This window comes from Dromaius novaehollandiae, chromosome W, assembly GCF_036370855.1.
Source record: "Dromaius novaehollandiae isolate bDroNov1 chromosome W, bDroNov1.hap1, whole genome shotgun sequence".
Taxonomy (NCBI): domain Eukaryota; kingdom Metazoa; phylum Chordata; class Aves; order Casuariiformes; family Dromaiidae; genus Dromaius; species Dromaius novaehollandiae.
Window position 1 is genome coordinate 67034540 of NC_088130.1, and position 15410 is coordinate 67049949.

At 49.5% G+C, this 15410-nt stretch overlaps 1 protein-coding gene across 1 annotated transcript; it reads left to right on the forward strand.

The window, feature by feature from the left end:
- The first annotated feature begins 958 nt into the window (after positions 1–958).
- Positions 959–14549, forward strand: ARK2C (arkadia (RNF111) C-terminal like ring finger ubiquitin ligase 2C). The gene is made up of 7 exons (XM_026118839.2): positions 959–1099; positions 2791–2916; positions 6566–6695; positions 7622–7726; positions 8441–8530; positions 9591–9697; positions 10388–14549. Exons 1-7 carry the CDS (start codon positions 1086–1088, stop codon positions 10503–10505), a joined length of 690 nt encoding a protein of 229 aa, XP_025974624.2. The 5' UTR covers positions 959–1085; the 3' UTR covers positions 10506–14549.
- The last annotated feature ends 861 nt before the right edge of the window (positions 14550–15410 follow it).

Genomic DNA, 15410 nt, shown 5'->3' on the forward strand with positions numbered 1-15410 from the left:
CTGCAGATTGAGCCAAGGGCCCGTCTAAGCAAGGATCTCGAGGGAGATGAAAGCCAGTGCCAGATGTTTTGAAAAAAACCTCTGCTATGGATATCTTTCACACCTCATTTCTTCCTCATTCCCACCAGTTTAGTGGTTGATCTCATAGCAGTTCGTGCTGGGTTTTCTGTAGCCAGTTTCTCTGTGCACGCAGATTATGAGGCTCAGCTATTGAAAAGGGGTCTCTGCAAATACTCATGATCTTAATCCCTGCTCTCAGAGGTGGAAGGTGTCGAATTAATGCCCTGCAGTCAGTGAAAGACAGTTTCTTAGAGCAGAGATTATTTTCTTGCCTGTGAGACATTTTTAGACAAACACCTTGCATTGTACAGAAAGTCAACAACTTTTGAAAAAATTTGGTGAGCCGATAACCTGCAAGAGCATAGTTTAGACAACTGACTTTTTTCCTTATCTAAAATGTTGAGACTTTTTTTTCTTTCTTCTCTTTAAGAAAGGCAAATCAAACCAAGCTGAAGCAGTTTTCATTCGTATGCATTTCAATTTTATGCCAAAAAGTCTCTTTGAATCAAAAAGCCAACAATTTTCCCCCCAATGCTTTTTGGAGGAGGAAAACTATTAGTCAAAATTGGCATTTCCTTATGAGTCGGTCTGATTTCAGCTAACTGACCTGTCCTGTTTTTGTGTTTTTTTTCACTTTCCGGCGGAAGAGAGCAACAGCAATCCACCTAACTCTTGCCCTGGCTCGGCAGCCGGGTGACCTGCCGTGACGGCCGCGCTCTTCTCTTCCAGGTGCTCCTTTTCAACGGTCTCAGCATCCCCATGCTACCTCCTGCCGGCACTTCCACCTGGGTCCCCAAGCTCAGCTCTCGGCCGACTTCGCCCTGCCTCCCGCGGTGCAGCCCCAGCCAGGGCTGACGCCCCACTTGGCCCCCGCGCACCAGCACAGCGGCCCCCTGCACCAGCCCTTGGCACCGGTGCCAGCCCTGCCCTTCCAGGACGTGGCAGGACCCTCCTTCCTACCTCAGGCGCTACACCAGCAATACCTCCTCCAGCAGCAGCTCCTCGAGGCCCAGCACCGCCGGCTCATGCCCCATCCCAGGTAAGGGCGTTTTGCTCTTGGACAGCTAGAAAACTGATTTTCCAGGGGATCCCCGGCAGGCTGCAGGGAAGCTTTTGTGGTCCTCGTGCCTGTGAAGTGTCTTTGGCCAAGGGTGCAATGCTGGTGTGATGCTTGCTGAGTGTGCTGGGACTTTGGCAAGTTGGGCTGCAGATCCCCAAAGGATTTTTGCCAACAGCTGCAGGCCAGCTGTTACCTCTAGCTATGCCCTTCCCATGGGCATCCGTGCTATGCACATCTGATTTGTCCCAAGGTCAACTACTATTATCACTCATAGGAGAACGGCGACCGTAACACCTTGGTTTTGTAGTGAACCTACCCTGGATCACAGAGAAAGCAGTAGACTGCATGCACAAGCCGCGCTTTTGTAGCTGTTGTTTCAAAACCACATAAGAGATTTATCTACATGTCCCATAAGTGTTTGTTTTTGTACATGAAAAGCTCGCTACTCTGCTCCAGGCTTCCTGGCTGTGCTCTGGCTGCATGAGGAGAGAGGGTTGCTCTTGATCTTCTGAAGTATGTTCAATCAAAGAAGCAGCCTAAATTCACACTGGGCTGATGACTGCAAAGAGAATTACTGTCTCTCCGCAGAGGTGGAAATGGATGTCTGGCCTTGTTCTGAGTCTGCTTCTTGAGCGAGAGATTTAGATAATAAGTAGGACGGGAAGACATTTTTGGAAACATATGGAAGCTGTTCGTGGCTTGTGCCCATGAATCAAGGGCCGATGAATGAGACTCTGTGGTAATGCTGTGTTTGGGAAGACTGCTGCAGACAGAGAAGTCTTTCCTCCCCGACTCTTTCTGTCTGCAAATTGTGCACTCCTCTCATCCTTGTTTTGTTTTGCATAAGCTGGATTTTAGGTGGATTTAATGATTAGTTAATAACTGGGTAGCAAATATATGCGCGGCTGAGGCGCTGATGATACAAGTGTTTACCTCTTAGTCATAAGCCGAATTCAAATAAAACCATGGAGTACAATTCCATGCTGAAACTGCTTCTGTAAATGCTGTCAGCGTTATATCTGCAAGCAGGTTCTCAGAGAAAAGAGATCCTGGCACAGAAAAGGTCTTGCCTGGTCCCAAGGCCCATTTCGGCAAGCAGCCAGCACCAGCTGCATCAGAGAGAGGTGTCTGAAACCTCACAGCAGTAGGGGACACGGTCCTGGTAACAGGAGCCTGGGTCGTGCCTGCAAGAGAGGAGCCTCTGTGCTGTGGCTGCCTGAGAAATTTTTTATCTAGCAGTTTGCCGCTCTGTTTGCTCCAGCGTTTTCCTGGAGATTTACTTTGTGACGGCTCCATCTCCATCAGGAAGCAGAGACTTGGTAGGGAGCTCAGGGTATGACTCTGTAATGGAAATCCTGCTTGTGCATCCAGCTTGTCTCTCTAAAGACAGAGATTTTGGTATCTGGTGCTGATCAAATAGCACATATTCTTCCCTTAAGTGAAGGTAGTGCAAAAGGACAAAAGTCATGAGGTGGGACTGGAGCCCCTAGAAAAACCTCGCGATATTTTCTACCGCTTTCCCCCCAAAGGCAGCAGAGGCAGGGGAGGAGGAGCCGGAGCCGGAGCCCGGCCTGGCCTGTCCGTTGTCCAGAGAAAGGTTAGATGGAGAAAAGAGGACATCCGTGGTGTCCTCCATGCCTCTAACCCTTGCTTGTCTCCTCCTCCCGCAGGCGGGCTCAAGAGCGCTTCTCTGTCCAGCCTCACCGCTTGCACCCCAGCTTCGACTTCAGCCACCAACTGCAAACCCCACAGCCCATGGGGCCCCAGCCCAGGTACTTAGCCGAAGGCACGGACTGGTAAGTCTTCCACCTTTCCTTCCACCTACCCTTTTGAATGAGGTTTTTTGAAAAAATCCTAAGCTGGCTGGTGGGGTTAACCAACGTCACGTTGCCTCAATGCTTTCATGAAAACCTAATGCTTATACTCATTAGATATAACGCCGGTAACATGCAAAGAGGGAAAACTCATGGCTGGGAGGGCCACGAGTGCATCCTAAAGTCCTACGCAGACCAAGCAAGCGCACAGTTTCAGCACAGTCATTTTTTGCAAATGTTTTGCTAGACATGTGATAACATCGAGGCATCGGCATTCCCGAGCTCTCTCCACCCACGGATGTAGGGTGCACCTTAAATAGCAACCTTCCCTGGGGGATTTTCCCTCTGTAGGACATTGCCTCTGGTGAAGCATCATCCAGGGTCTTTTTCCTGCAGACCAACATCTCTGGCTGAACAAGATCATCTGCAGCCCAACGGCACTCAAAAAGAGCGGCCACAACCCTCCCCGTGGCCTAGATTAGGGAGGGCAATGCTGCCCTAACCCATAGGGATAAATGAATTAATATTTGTTAATCGTTTTCACACCATAGCGTTTCATATCCTGGAAAAGCCAAGGGTGGGAATTGGTTGTTCTGTTTTCAGAGCAGGTTTTGAGCTCTTGCACAATTAAGAAGGAATGAGGCCTTAGTTTGAAAATGAGAAAATAAAAACAAATCTTTGAGTAGCTGCTTGTTAGCTGAGCAAAGTCCATCCTGTGCACTGAATGGAAAAAATAGCATGTGAACATGTAATTAGAAACAATCATAATGCGTGTGCACAAGGGGGCCAAAATAAAACGGCACAGGAAATCTCAATTGCGGCATTTCTGAACGTCTGAGTGCTTCACTCTGCAAATAGAGAGTTCTTTGAACACAGGGTTTTTTCCCCCTCTAGGGATAATAATACGCAGCCTAAAATATGGCCAGATCCTACTGCCATTTTTTTCTCAGGTGTTCCCATTACTGGCACCACTGCGGTCTGAATTAGGCCAATAGGACATTGTTCAGATCGGTTTGCAAAGAGGTTGACGTTCAATCTGCATGGAGTCTGTCTTTCTGTCTCTCTTGGCGTGTCTTGTGTTTAATTATAATCAGTAGAAGAATCTGGTAAAGCATCACTTAATGTTTTCCTCCTCTTCCCTCCTTCCACCCCCCGCCCATGTTGCCCCACAGCCTTGTAAAACCTAAGCAGCGGGGATGGCAGGAAAGCATATATTGTAAATACATATATTTGAGCAACTCACTTCTCAGGGCACTTGGACAATTTTTCCCAGTGACTGATGTGAAAACACTCATCTAGCGTATCACCATGTCAGCAGCGCTGGCTCTGGCTCGGAGGCGGTAGTGTGCACGCTCACGTGAAGTGGGGAGGGCAGGAAGAGCTGGAGGTGACCAACCATCCTGGACAGCCAAACCTGGATTAAAACATTCTGGCGAAGAAGCAGTAAACTCCTGGCTGGTTCCTTAAATGATCTTCTGAATAGACATTTAGTGACTACTATCCAATCTTCTATCTTGGGCCTTATCTCTCAGTTCTTGGTTGTTGGCAGCCTGTGCGGTGCAGGTTCTTAGACCTCACAACCGAGTATCAAGGCGCTCTGTGTGGAGCACGGGCTGGGAGGGGATGGTTGGTTTTGGTGTTCTTCAGCTAATGTGCTCTGCTTATCCATGGCAAAACACTGGGGAAAACACCATTCCATGCAGTGTTTTGCTGTAGACCTTTCTGCAGACCTATAGCGTCAATTTAAGAGCCTAAATATTGGATTTTAAGAACTGGATGCACAACTGCATGAACAGTTCAGCAGCGCTGTTGCTGCAATGGCTTGCACAAGTTAGTAATTGCCATTAGTCTTTGAGAGATCTCTTCACCCCTTGATCTCAAAGCACTTTGTAGACAGAGGTATTATCACGACTATTTTGCAGGCAGGGAACTGAGAAGGCAGAGAGGAGATGGCCAAGGTTATGCACTGGGTCAGCAGCAGGGCTGGGAATGGACCCAAGGTCTCCTGATTTCCAGCTGAGCCCTCTGTCCACCTGGGAACAGTCTTGAATGATGGATAAATCTCTGAAAATGTGACATGGAAATTGGGAAATGCCCTGTCCTGTGGATTTGCACCCCGGTTGTGCTCCTGTTGGTTGTCTCCTGAGTTTTATTGTGGCCAGGGTTTGGCTGGCTGGCTAGCTTGCTCCAGCTAGCTTGGGGCATGCAAGGAGAGTCTCTCTCTCTTTCCTTGAACTCGTTGCAGGGGGACTTATTAGGAGGCATCAAAACACTGGAGTTGTTGCCTACTGCACAGGCAGCTCTGGGTAGAAGATTTCTGCATTTGCTGTCCCCTCACGTCCGTTATCTGCTGCTGGGCAAAAACAGTTTCACAGCTGCTTGAGGATGCGTCTGCATGGCTCCTGACAAGCCGCAATGCTTGCTGCCACCGTTCTCCGTGGAGGGGAGAAGAAGTTTGATGCTGAAATGGGAAACAACCCATGCGCTCTAATTAGCTTTGCTTTGGCAAATGTGAAGACAACGGCTATTAGAGCGCCGGCTTTTGCAATAATGATAAAACGAATGGCATTCACAGCACTTGTTTGCTGAGAGCTTCTTTGGCTGGAGCGACGAGGGAAGGGCTAATTGGATTAGAGAGGGAGATGCTGTGTTGGGTCTCCACTCCCAGCAGCCAGGGGAAAGGGTTTGCATGGCGTCTTTGCCTGCTGGATGCCGCCTGCACAGAGCTGAGGCATTTGCAGGGGCATCGGGGATTTCCCTCTGACAGAGGGGTCCGATGTGCGGTACCGCAAGCCAGACCTCTCCCTTGGGTTGCAGCACGGTTGCTGGTCATTTGAAGTCTTGACAGGTTGTTTTTTCTGGAAGGGTTGAAGTGTCCAAACCCACCCACGTGAGTCCTGGCCCAAGTGCCTGGGCTAAGCTCCCACTCTGCTTGCCCAGGCCAGGCTGCAGGGGGGTGGATTGAGAGGAGCATGGGGCTCATACAGAAATATCTTAAACCCAGTAGGTTTTCTGGACAGACAGTGGTCCCGGGGCTCCAGAACCACTGCCCTTGTCCTCCCGAGTCCTCCTTTGACCTTGGCTGAGAGATCTCTAAGGAAAGCACAAGTGTGTCGAAAAGCACCCAGCTGAATCCCAATAGCTGTCCGGAAAGGCTCATTGCTGCTCTGCCCCAACACGTTTAGGTGCATTCCTACAAAACCTTGGAGGCAATATGTAATTGTTTGCAACGATGTTGGCACAAGCCGGACCTGGTCTGGCCAGGTGCCATTACTGAGCCTGGGGGATCAGCTGGAGCCACCAAAGTGGTATTCCTCCTCCTCTGCAGTTAGGCTGAGTCTGTAAAGCTCTTGATCCCAGCTAACACATACCAACTGGCAGTACCCTCGCTCTTTTGTGCTGGTGGGGAAAGGTGACCATGTAAATCCAAGGAAACTCATTTTAAAGCAGCAGCATCACCCTGGATTGAGGCATTGAGACGGAGGCACCCATAGCAGCCGAGATCCCACTGGGGGGATGTTGCTCCCTTCTGCTGTGAGCGTGATCTAACTTGTCAAAGGCAACAGCTGGGGGAACTGGAAATAAAAACCACACCATCAAAATTGCGTATTTTCTGGTCTTGTACCCGCAGGGATCTCAGCGTCGACGCGGGCCTGACCCACGCCCAGTTTCAGGTTCGGCCGGTCCCACAGCCCTATCAGCATTACTTGGCTACGCCGCGGATGCACCACTTCCCCAGGAGCACGTCCTCAACGCAGATGGTTAGTGAAACGCTTTCACCGAGAAATGTTTTATGCATTGTCTGCCAGCAGGCAGTCAAAATAAAGGCTGCTATCTCTCTATCACCTGTCTGCTGAGAATCCCACTTATCTCTGGCCGTGGGAGGGAGCGTCTGAAAGGATCGTGTTGCATCGGTGTGCTCTGGATTAGAGAAAGGGAGGAAAAAAATTGCAAGGGAGGATGTTCGGCCGCTCGGGAAAGATGCGGTCGGTGCTGTTACTCCAGAGAGGTGCTTGTTGTAACTGAGGGTAAATCTGGCCCTGACCCTTGGGAAAAGGCTCCCGCATGCAGGTGGCTTCATGGGAGGTGTCTCATTTGGGTCTGTCCCCATCGTGCAACTGCTGGCTGCATCGGCCTCAGCGCTGTCTGCAAAGGTTTTGCATGATCTGCTGCATGGGCAGAGACCGGGATTATTTAGGGGCCCTTCTCCTGGCAGGGTGTTGTATTTTGAGTCGAGCCACACAGGGCTCTGCTAGTCCTTAAGGCATCCTTGGAAACCCCACAGTGGCGTTATTTCCTCGTGCCCGCAGCTCTCGGAGTCGGATCTTGACACCTGAGCCCTGCAGCAGGGCTAAAAAATCAGAGCTCAGACGAAGAGGACTCTGCCCCTTTAAAAAATTTCTCTTTTTAAGCTAACCTGTGTTGAGGGCTTGGAACTGCAGTGTTACAGATGCAGCAGAAATTATTACAAGTAGTTTGTTCAGATGAAATGTATGTTCTTAATTATCAATTTATAAGAGATCTATTTAATAAAACTCATTTTTTCTTGTTTATTAAAAAGCTTCCATTGGTGAAGATGTCAGTCTGCTCTTTAATTTTGAATGTTTAAAGTGCTTATTTTAAATCAGGGTACATGAGGGATTTTTGCTGTACAGGTGGCCTTATCTTTCTTCCTCCCTTCTCACAGGTTGTTCACGAAATCAGAAACTACCCATATCCTCAGCTTCAGCTACTTGCTCTTCAGGGCCTGAACCCAAACAGGCACACATCCGCTGTGCGGGAAAGCTATGAAGTACGTATTTCATGGACTGGAGGTATTATTAAATTTCTAAACCCTGGGAAAGCGTGCAAGCTTTGACGTGAATTTGTACAGCTCTGCGTTGAGGCATGGCAATTGCAGAGGTGATTTGGGAAGGGCAGGGATGGAGATACGGGCTCTGGGTCAGCCAAAGAGAGAGGCTGAGACAAGCCAGCTTGGAAATATCATCCCTGCTCCTGCATCGGCTGGGAAATGCTGGGGAGGTAGCACTGATTTGATGAAATGCTCACGAGCAGATTGAGGCCTCCAGCAGTTTTAGCGTTGACTGAGAGGCAAAGGAGTTGAACGGTTTTGGTAAAAGATGGTCTAGTCTGGGTCTGCCTGAGGTTGACTCTGGATTGGTTTATGTCTATATATGAAGTGCTGAATTTTTTCTGGGCCTTTGTTTCCCTGCCTGTCAAACGGAGATCAAATTCCACCCTAATTTCTGCAGTATTTGACATCCAGCTCTCAGCTCTGCGCCCTGAGCCCCTAGTTCAAGACTTGAGCTTATCAGCTCAGGCTCCAGGGCTCGAATCCGTCATTAAAGCCCAAGCAAATTGCTTTCCATGGAAATTTCTCTGCATGAAACAGTGAGGAAGGAGCCTTACGGGCCAGGACCTGGTGCCTGGTGGCTCCCACTTGCCCCCGGGGTCCCTGTCCTGGGCTCTCTCCTGACGGCTTTTTGCTGCTGTTTCTCTGCTGAAGGAGCTGCTGCAGCTGGAGGACAGGCTGGGCAGCCGGGGCGCTGTGCAGAACACCATCGAGAGGTTCACCTTCCCGCACAAGTACAAGAAGGTGAGCTGAGAAGTGGCCGCGCTCGCGGCCAAGCGTTGTCGGCACGGAGAGGACAGAGGAAGGATGTCAGTGGGTTGCAAACCTCAGGGTCAGCAAACAAATGATGTAAATCAAGATATTCCCAAAAGCGGGGAGAAACATAAAATACAGGCCTGTTGGGGCCTGTCTCTCATTGGGTATTTGATCTACTGCGGGGGTCCCGGGCTGACGTGTTGGTGCTCAGCTGGCCGTTTCTCACTTCTAGGCTAGGAAGCTCTGGGCCAAATTTTCAAAAGACTCTCAGCTTTCTCCCACCCAGCACCCGCACTTTCCCCTCCTCTATGACTTATCCGCCCATGGTAAGGAAGTGCATGCACCGGGGGGGCTCCCTGCGTGCCAGCCCACCCCTGTCTGCATGCAGGTGCCGCTGCCCACGCGTGAGGAAGCCCTTCCGCTGTGCCAGCGCTTGCTCAGTGCCCTTGCTTTGCTGGGGCATCCCCTCTGGGACAGTCTGTCCCGTGAACTGAAGGAACTTGGGGCTGAAAGTCTTCTCCAGGCTGGGCTTGGATTGAGTTGGATAGAGCTAAACAGAAAAAGGGAGAAATGCTTTTTTTGTGTAGTAACCTCACCTGCTTGCTGAAGGTACCTTGCGTTGCCCAGGCTGGAAGCGAGTCAGTCCCTCTGTGTCTATCTTGGAGCGCTTCTCCCTTGGATAAAAAAAAATGGTGTTGATAAGACTGGATGTGTGTATGGGGGGAAAAAACGGGGACCTGGCAGGTGAAACCTTGTCTCATGGGACTGAGCCTGTGGACGAGCCCTCGTGGCTGCTGTTCCCAGCAGCGGAGCTCCCCTGGGGGTCCCTGGCTCCTGGGGGTGCTGCCACCGTCCCCATGGCTGGTGGGGTGCTCCCAGGAGCTGGCATCCTTTCTACTGTGGATATTCTGGCCATCCAGGCTTCCCTAGCCTGGTGGATCCAGGCAATAGGTGAAGTCCACGTCATTCGCCTTCCTTCGACTCTGCATTTTGGGCAAGCATTAGAAGGTTCAGTCCTAACCGAATTACGTCTTTCACCTTGCCACAGAGAAGACCGCAGGAGGGCAAAGCTGAGCAAGAGGATGGCGAGGAGTCGGACACCGATGAGAAGTGCACAATCTGTCTGTCCATGCTTGAAGATGGAGAGGACGTGAGGTATGATCCTCCTTCTGCTTCCCTTTTCCCCCCCTCTCCCCCACCTCTCCACGCAATCCCAGCTGTGTTTTTTGTGGTAACTTACTGCGGTGAGTTGCAGAGGGTGATCCCTGCTCTTGTCCTGACAAACCCCACCGGAGCTCTGCAGGGTCCAGGTGAACAGATGTTATTGCATGGATGCTGGTATGGGCCATGCTTAGAAAGAGCTCTGCAACGGCAGGAGGGCTGTTTTAAATAGTGTTTTCTGTGTTTGTATCACCTGCATGAAGGCTGCACAGTTGTGTGGCAACAGGCCACGTTGCAGGTGGCAGAGGAGGGACAGGTCTGAGGACCCTGAGACGGCTGTGTGAAGCTGAGGGACATTAGCATTCATGCTTCAAGGATGACCAAATTATGGTAAAAGCCCATGACCCTGGGCCATGGTCTTCAGCTCCCATCCACCTGGAAGAATGCAGACATCGCCCCTCTTCACGGCTGTCTGCCAGCAGCAGTCAGTGCCATTAATCACGGGAACAACTTGCTTCAGGAGCACGTTGTTTTTTCCGAGTGGTTTTTAGCCTAGAAGGACACCGTCATCTCCAACCTGCCACCCCCTCAGTGGCCCTTTCTGGCTCTCCTGCAGTCTGAGGCTGGTCCGGCGGACCTCCTTCGACCATGCGACCTAACGGCAAGGCGCTCTTCTTTCCGCAGGCGTTTACCGTGTATGCATCTCTTCCACCAAGTGTGCGTGGATCAGTGGCTGGCCACCAGCAAGAAGTGCCCAATCTGCAGGGTGGACATTGAAACACAGCTCGGCTCGGACAGCTGAAAGAACTGGCTGGACGCACCATTTTTCCTTATCAGGTCGTATGGCCATCAACCCTTGCAGCAAAATTTTGCCTTCTGAGCCATTTGATTGAGAGGAAAAGTCTGCAGGCACGTTAGCGAGAAGGAGGAATTTGCGGTACGATATCTAGCGGTAGGAAATATTGCACGTACAGGATACTGGCCCAGTGAAAGGGAGCTGGCGTTCCCGGAGCTCAGAGACCCCGTGCTGCAGAAGATTTAGTCTTGAACATGAAGGAACTAGTTGTGGTAGTCTGGCCTGTCAATCCTGCATTTCATGAGGATTGTATATATACCTCTCGAATAAGTAGAAACACGTTAGGGGTTCTTTAGCTATTTCTATGGATGGCAGCTGGAGCATGTTAGCTTAAGAAATGTTGTGTTTGATGCCCTACTCATCTTGTGGTGGACATGTTGCTGTTACCTAATTTGCACCAAATATTTTTTCATAGATTCCTTATTTTGGTGCCTGATTAATGCATTGCAGAGGGGGAATAGAGAGGTCGAACTTTCCCACCCTAAGGGGGGAAGAGGCGAAAAAGCAAAATCCTGTTTACAGTCAGAAGGGTTGCGCTCTTTGCCTCAGTCGCATGTACTTCCTTTCCTTGTGTTTACAGTGTGTTGCAAATTTAGAGACGCCTAAAAAAAAAAAAAAAAGAAAAAGAAAAGAAAAAGAAAAAAATTGGGAATGAAATGAATGAAGCAATAGGGAGACGCTTCGTTCCTGCTTATCTGCTGGTGCTGGACACTTTCTGTAGGGGCACAATATTGACACGCGTTCTGTTTCTTTTATTTCTATATCTTAATGAAGTAGCTTGACATACCAAATCCGAGGAAGGCCGCGGGCTGTCTTTACGATTGTAATTTTCCGTACCACTTTCTCCTGTGAGCTGTAGGGCCTGTTGGCCTTGGCGGCTGTTGCTGGCGCTCCGCGTTTCCCCCGCCGTGGCATGGACCCCTCGCATGAACGCGGGATGCTGCATTGACCCATCGCTGCACTTGCCCTAATGGATGCACCACGGTGCAGGTCTGCCCACGGGTTCAAGAGCTCCTTGACTCTTTGCCGGTCAAAAAAGATGATTATAGGGGTCCGGTCCCATAGTTGTGCTTTGGAGTATAGCTTCTCGGAAATCACGTTAGGAAGGCATTGAGGCCCCCTCCTCTGCCATGTGAAAGCACAAGCCGATGCGCAAGCTGAAGGTGGTGTTCAAAATGGAGAAAACGCAACCCGGCAGACTTTGTGCGAAATTCCCCGTGCCGCGGTCCTTTCCACACATCCCTCTTTTCTAGCTCCCGGAGGGACGAGCAAGCGGAGAGCTCTCATCTTCTGCACTTTGCCTCCTCCCTGGTGAAAAATTGCAGCATTTAAGGGCTTAGAAAGAATAAGAGAAGGAGGGTACAGCTCAGGTGGAATTTGGAAGTCTATTATTATTTTTAATCCACTCTGGCTCATGGGCTGCTGTGGAAAATCTCTCAGAGCAGTTCTGATACCAGGATGGGAGCAAAAAGGGAAAATTTGCGTAGCTGGTACGAAAATGCTGATGACGGGAGCATTTCTGCACAGGAAGGGAACACAGATTTAAAGCAGGATTTGCTGCTTTCTAGAGGGGCTGGATTTTAAAACCATGTCAGAGTATGCGTATCTGTACACAAACACACGCATACCCTTTTATATATATACACGTATTTCACTCTATCCATACGCAAAGAGTGATTATTAAAAAGGAAGCAAGTGCTAATTCATCAGTCTCATTACAACCGTGCACAAAATAGAGTTAGGAATTAGTCCCTGAAGTGCCAAGGGAGTTGGTCTGTGATATACAGACTGCAGACTACCAGCCCCGAGGACTGAGCTGCAGCCCGGGTTAGAGCTGGCCTCTCCCTGCTCTATCCGAAAACCCTCTGAAGGATCAATACCGACAAGTGAAAAGCCTGTTTTTTTCTTTTATAATGCATCCTTTTTTTTTTTTTAATATAGTAAGGGAGCAAAAGAGAGATGCAGAGAAGCAAGGGGAATTAATCAGAAACTTTATATATTTAGACACTTAGGTGGAGGGGATGATTTCTAGTTCCCGTGAGCATCTGTTTTGCCCTCGGCACAGCAAGGCACACAAAATACCGTCGGGAGATCGCAGGAGTCCTGCGAGCCGCAACGGGAAAGTGCTGACCGTGGCGAGACGCGGCTCCGTAGGGAACGGCGGGTCTCGCTCCAGCAGCAGCAGATGCAAACGGCGTTAAAACCACTACTAAAACCACTGCTCGCGTTGAGGCGGAGCAAGACGTTGCTCTTGATATACACCGTAAGCCGGGCTTTCCCGGGGGCGAAGGAGCAGAGCGAACCCAGGTCCTTGCTTGGGGCGAGCCGCGCGGCGGGGAGGCGGCGAGCGCCTCTGCCCCGCGCGGCTTTTTCTTTCTTTCTTTCTTTCTTTTTTTAAAGCCTATGCGAAAGTATTACTCTTTGCCTAATGAACAAGCACAGTTTTTAAAATTGGTGAAGACAAGCACCAAACTCCCGTGGTCTCGTGTGAATGGCGGATGCCGTGGTGCGTGAGAACTTACAGCGTCTGAAGTTGCGTTGGTGTGTCAGGTTCCTTTGCGTTTAAATAATTTGTACGAGTAGATTGCGGTAATAGAGTGAGTTCAAAACGAACAGGAAAAAAAATCTCTAGAAACAAAACATTGATAGTTTACAGGGTTTTGTGAGTTTAAATGCCTTATATTTAACAATCATAATTTATGACTAACTTGTAGATATTGTGGGTTCTTATTTAATTATTTTTATAGTTGTTTTTTGCATTTTTAATTATAATTTATTTATTTAGAAATTAATACTAATTTTTTTTATTACTCCTATTACCTCATTTTTGCATTGTTTCTGGGAATGGAATGCTTTGCATGCGTCGGTACTTAAAAAAAAAAATTAAACATGGGATGTGTGGGGGGGTAATGCTTCTCTTGTCAAAAAAAAAAAAAAAATCAGGGTGTGTGATTACAAACTGTATTACTGTGGTGCTGTTACCTTGGATACATTCCATAAAAATGCAAACCTTTGATTCTGTATGCTGTGACATAGTGGAAAAACTGCAATATAGTGACGGTGTTTAGCACATATATATGAATATTATTTGCACTCATAATCAAACTCCGGTGATCCTTCCACTCGCGTCCTTGCGCATTGAGGGCGAGGAACGGCGCTCCGCAGAACCAAAACGTCTCCGTCGCTTCTTTAGAGCCCGGGTGTCGCGTTGTGGGGCAGCCCGGGGGCTTGGGCTGGCCGTGCCGGGGATGCGAAAAGGCGGCGCGGTGCCAGGCGTCCCCGGCGGTGGCCTCGAAAGGCTCCGACGTGACAAGCGCGGGAGCCGCGCCGGAGGGTTACAGCACCCTCGGTAGTACTTTAACCTTTAAGCCATAGCTGCCCGCTCGGCCAGCACAGCCGCGCGAGAAGGCAGGACCGGGACGGGGTGGGATGCGCGTCTTAACCAACCCCGTGAGGGCTTGGATGCAATTTTTGGGGGGTAGGAGGGCACCGATGTGCCTGTACCTTAATTTTTCCTCTTTGTCCCTTCAGGGTGCTGCTCTGCTTTGTCGACTTTGTCTTACCCTGTGGTTAAAACCCCTCCGTGTTTTTCCTTGCTGCTTTATAACGCTCCTCCCCTGTAGCCTGGAGCGATGGTTCGAGTCGTGCGGGGACCTGGGTCAGTTGTTCCCCCCGCAAAGACACCGTGAAAGGGATGCGTACAACGAGGAGCGAGCAAGCAAAACTCCTCTCCTTTAATGGCACGGGCTAGTGGAAGGATCACCCACATTTTTGTACTCCTACTGCTGTTCTGTTGTGCTGTGCAACATTTTGCTACATAGACTATTTTATAGAAGAAAGCTAGAAAAATATTTATTATTAATATTAAAGCAATAGTGCATTGAAGAAATGAAAAAGACATTAGAAATTGTGTAAATGCTTAGATTCACTTTTGGTGGATTTTTTGTACTTTATTTATAACTAATAAAATGAATTGCATTGCTAACTATACACCGGTGCCGCGCAGAAGTGACTCGGTAGGGCACTTGCCGTATCTTCATTTACTTCGTCCCCGTGTTGTTCCTCAGCTTTCCATCCCTGGCGGAGGTTTGCTGAAGCCCTGCGAGGCAGCAGCTGCATTTTAACCCCACAAAGTCGGTGCCTAAAGCCTTCCTAGCAAAACCAGCCAGTTAGGATGAAGCCCTTTGCTTTTGGTAAGGCGTTTCTGCCTCCTCCTGAACGGGAGCAGCACGTCGGTGCGCGAGGACACGTTTCCCCTTGTCCATCACCCCGTGAAAAGCAGTGGTTTGTGACCGAATCCTGGTTTCTTTGGTTTGAAGTAAATTCTTCTTTCACGGCTTATGTGTTTGGACTTGGAAATGTAGATGAGGCACTGTTGAGGTTAAAAAAAACCACTGTCCTTTAGCTGGTTTGCACAGGCTGTCATGATGCCCCACGACGCGTGGTGGGGGCACACGGGTACCCTGGGGCGGCTGCCAGCTGGGTGCTCACGGCGCCGTGTGGTTAAGCCTTTAAACAGCTCTAGGACGTTATCGGCTGGAGCTGAGGTCCACGTGGACTCCAGACGCGTCCTAGGTTGGTGCCTCGGTTTGGTGATTTGGCACCAAAATTGCTTTCTAGAGCCAGCCTGGAAATTGTCTGTTAAAGACAGATTTGTCCTCTAACTGCAGCCCATGTTGCCTCTAGGATACCCTAGGGGATCCTGCAGAGATCCCGATGGATCTGCCATCCTCCCGATGGAGAACCATGTATCTCCATGTTGTGATTTTTATTTTTTTTAATAACTAAGGCAAGCAAAACTTACTGTAAAAACAAAAATAAGGATCCTCCAAACCAAAAGCATTTGGAGGT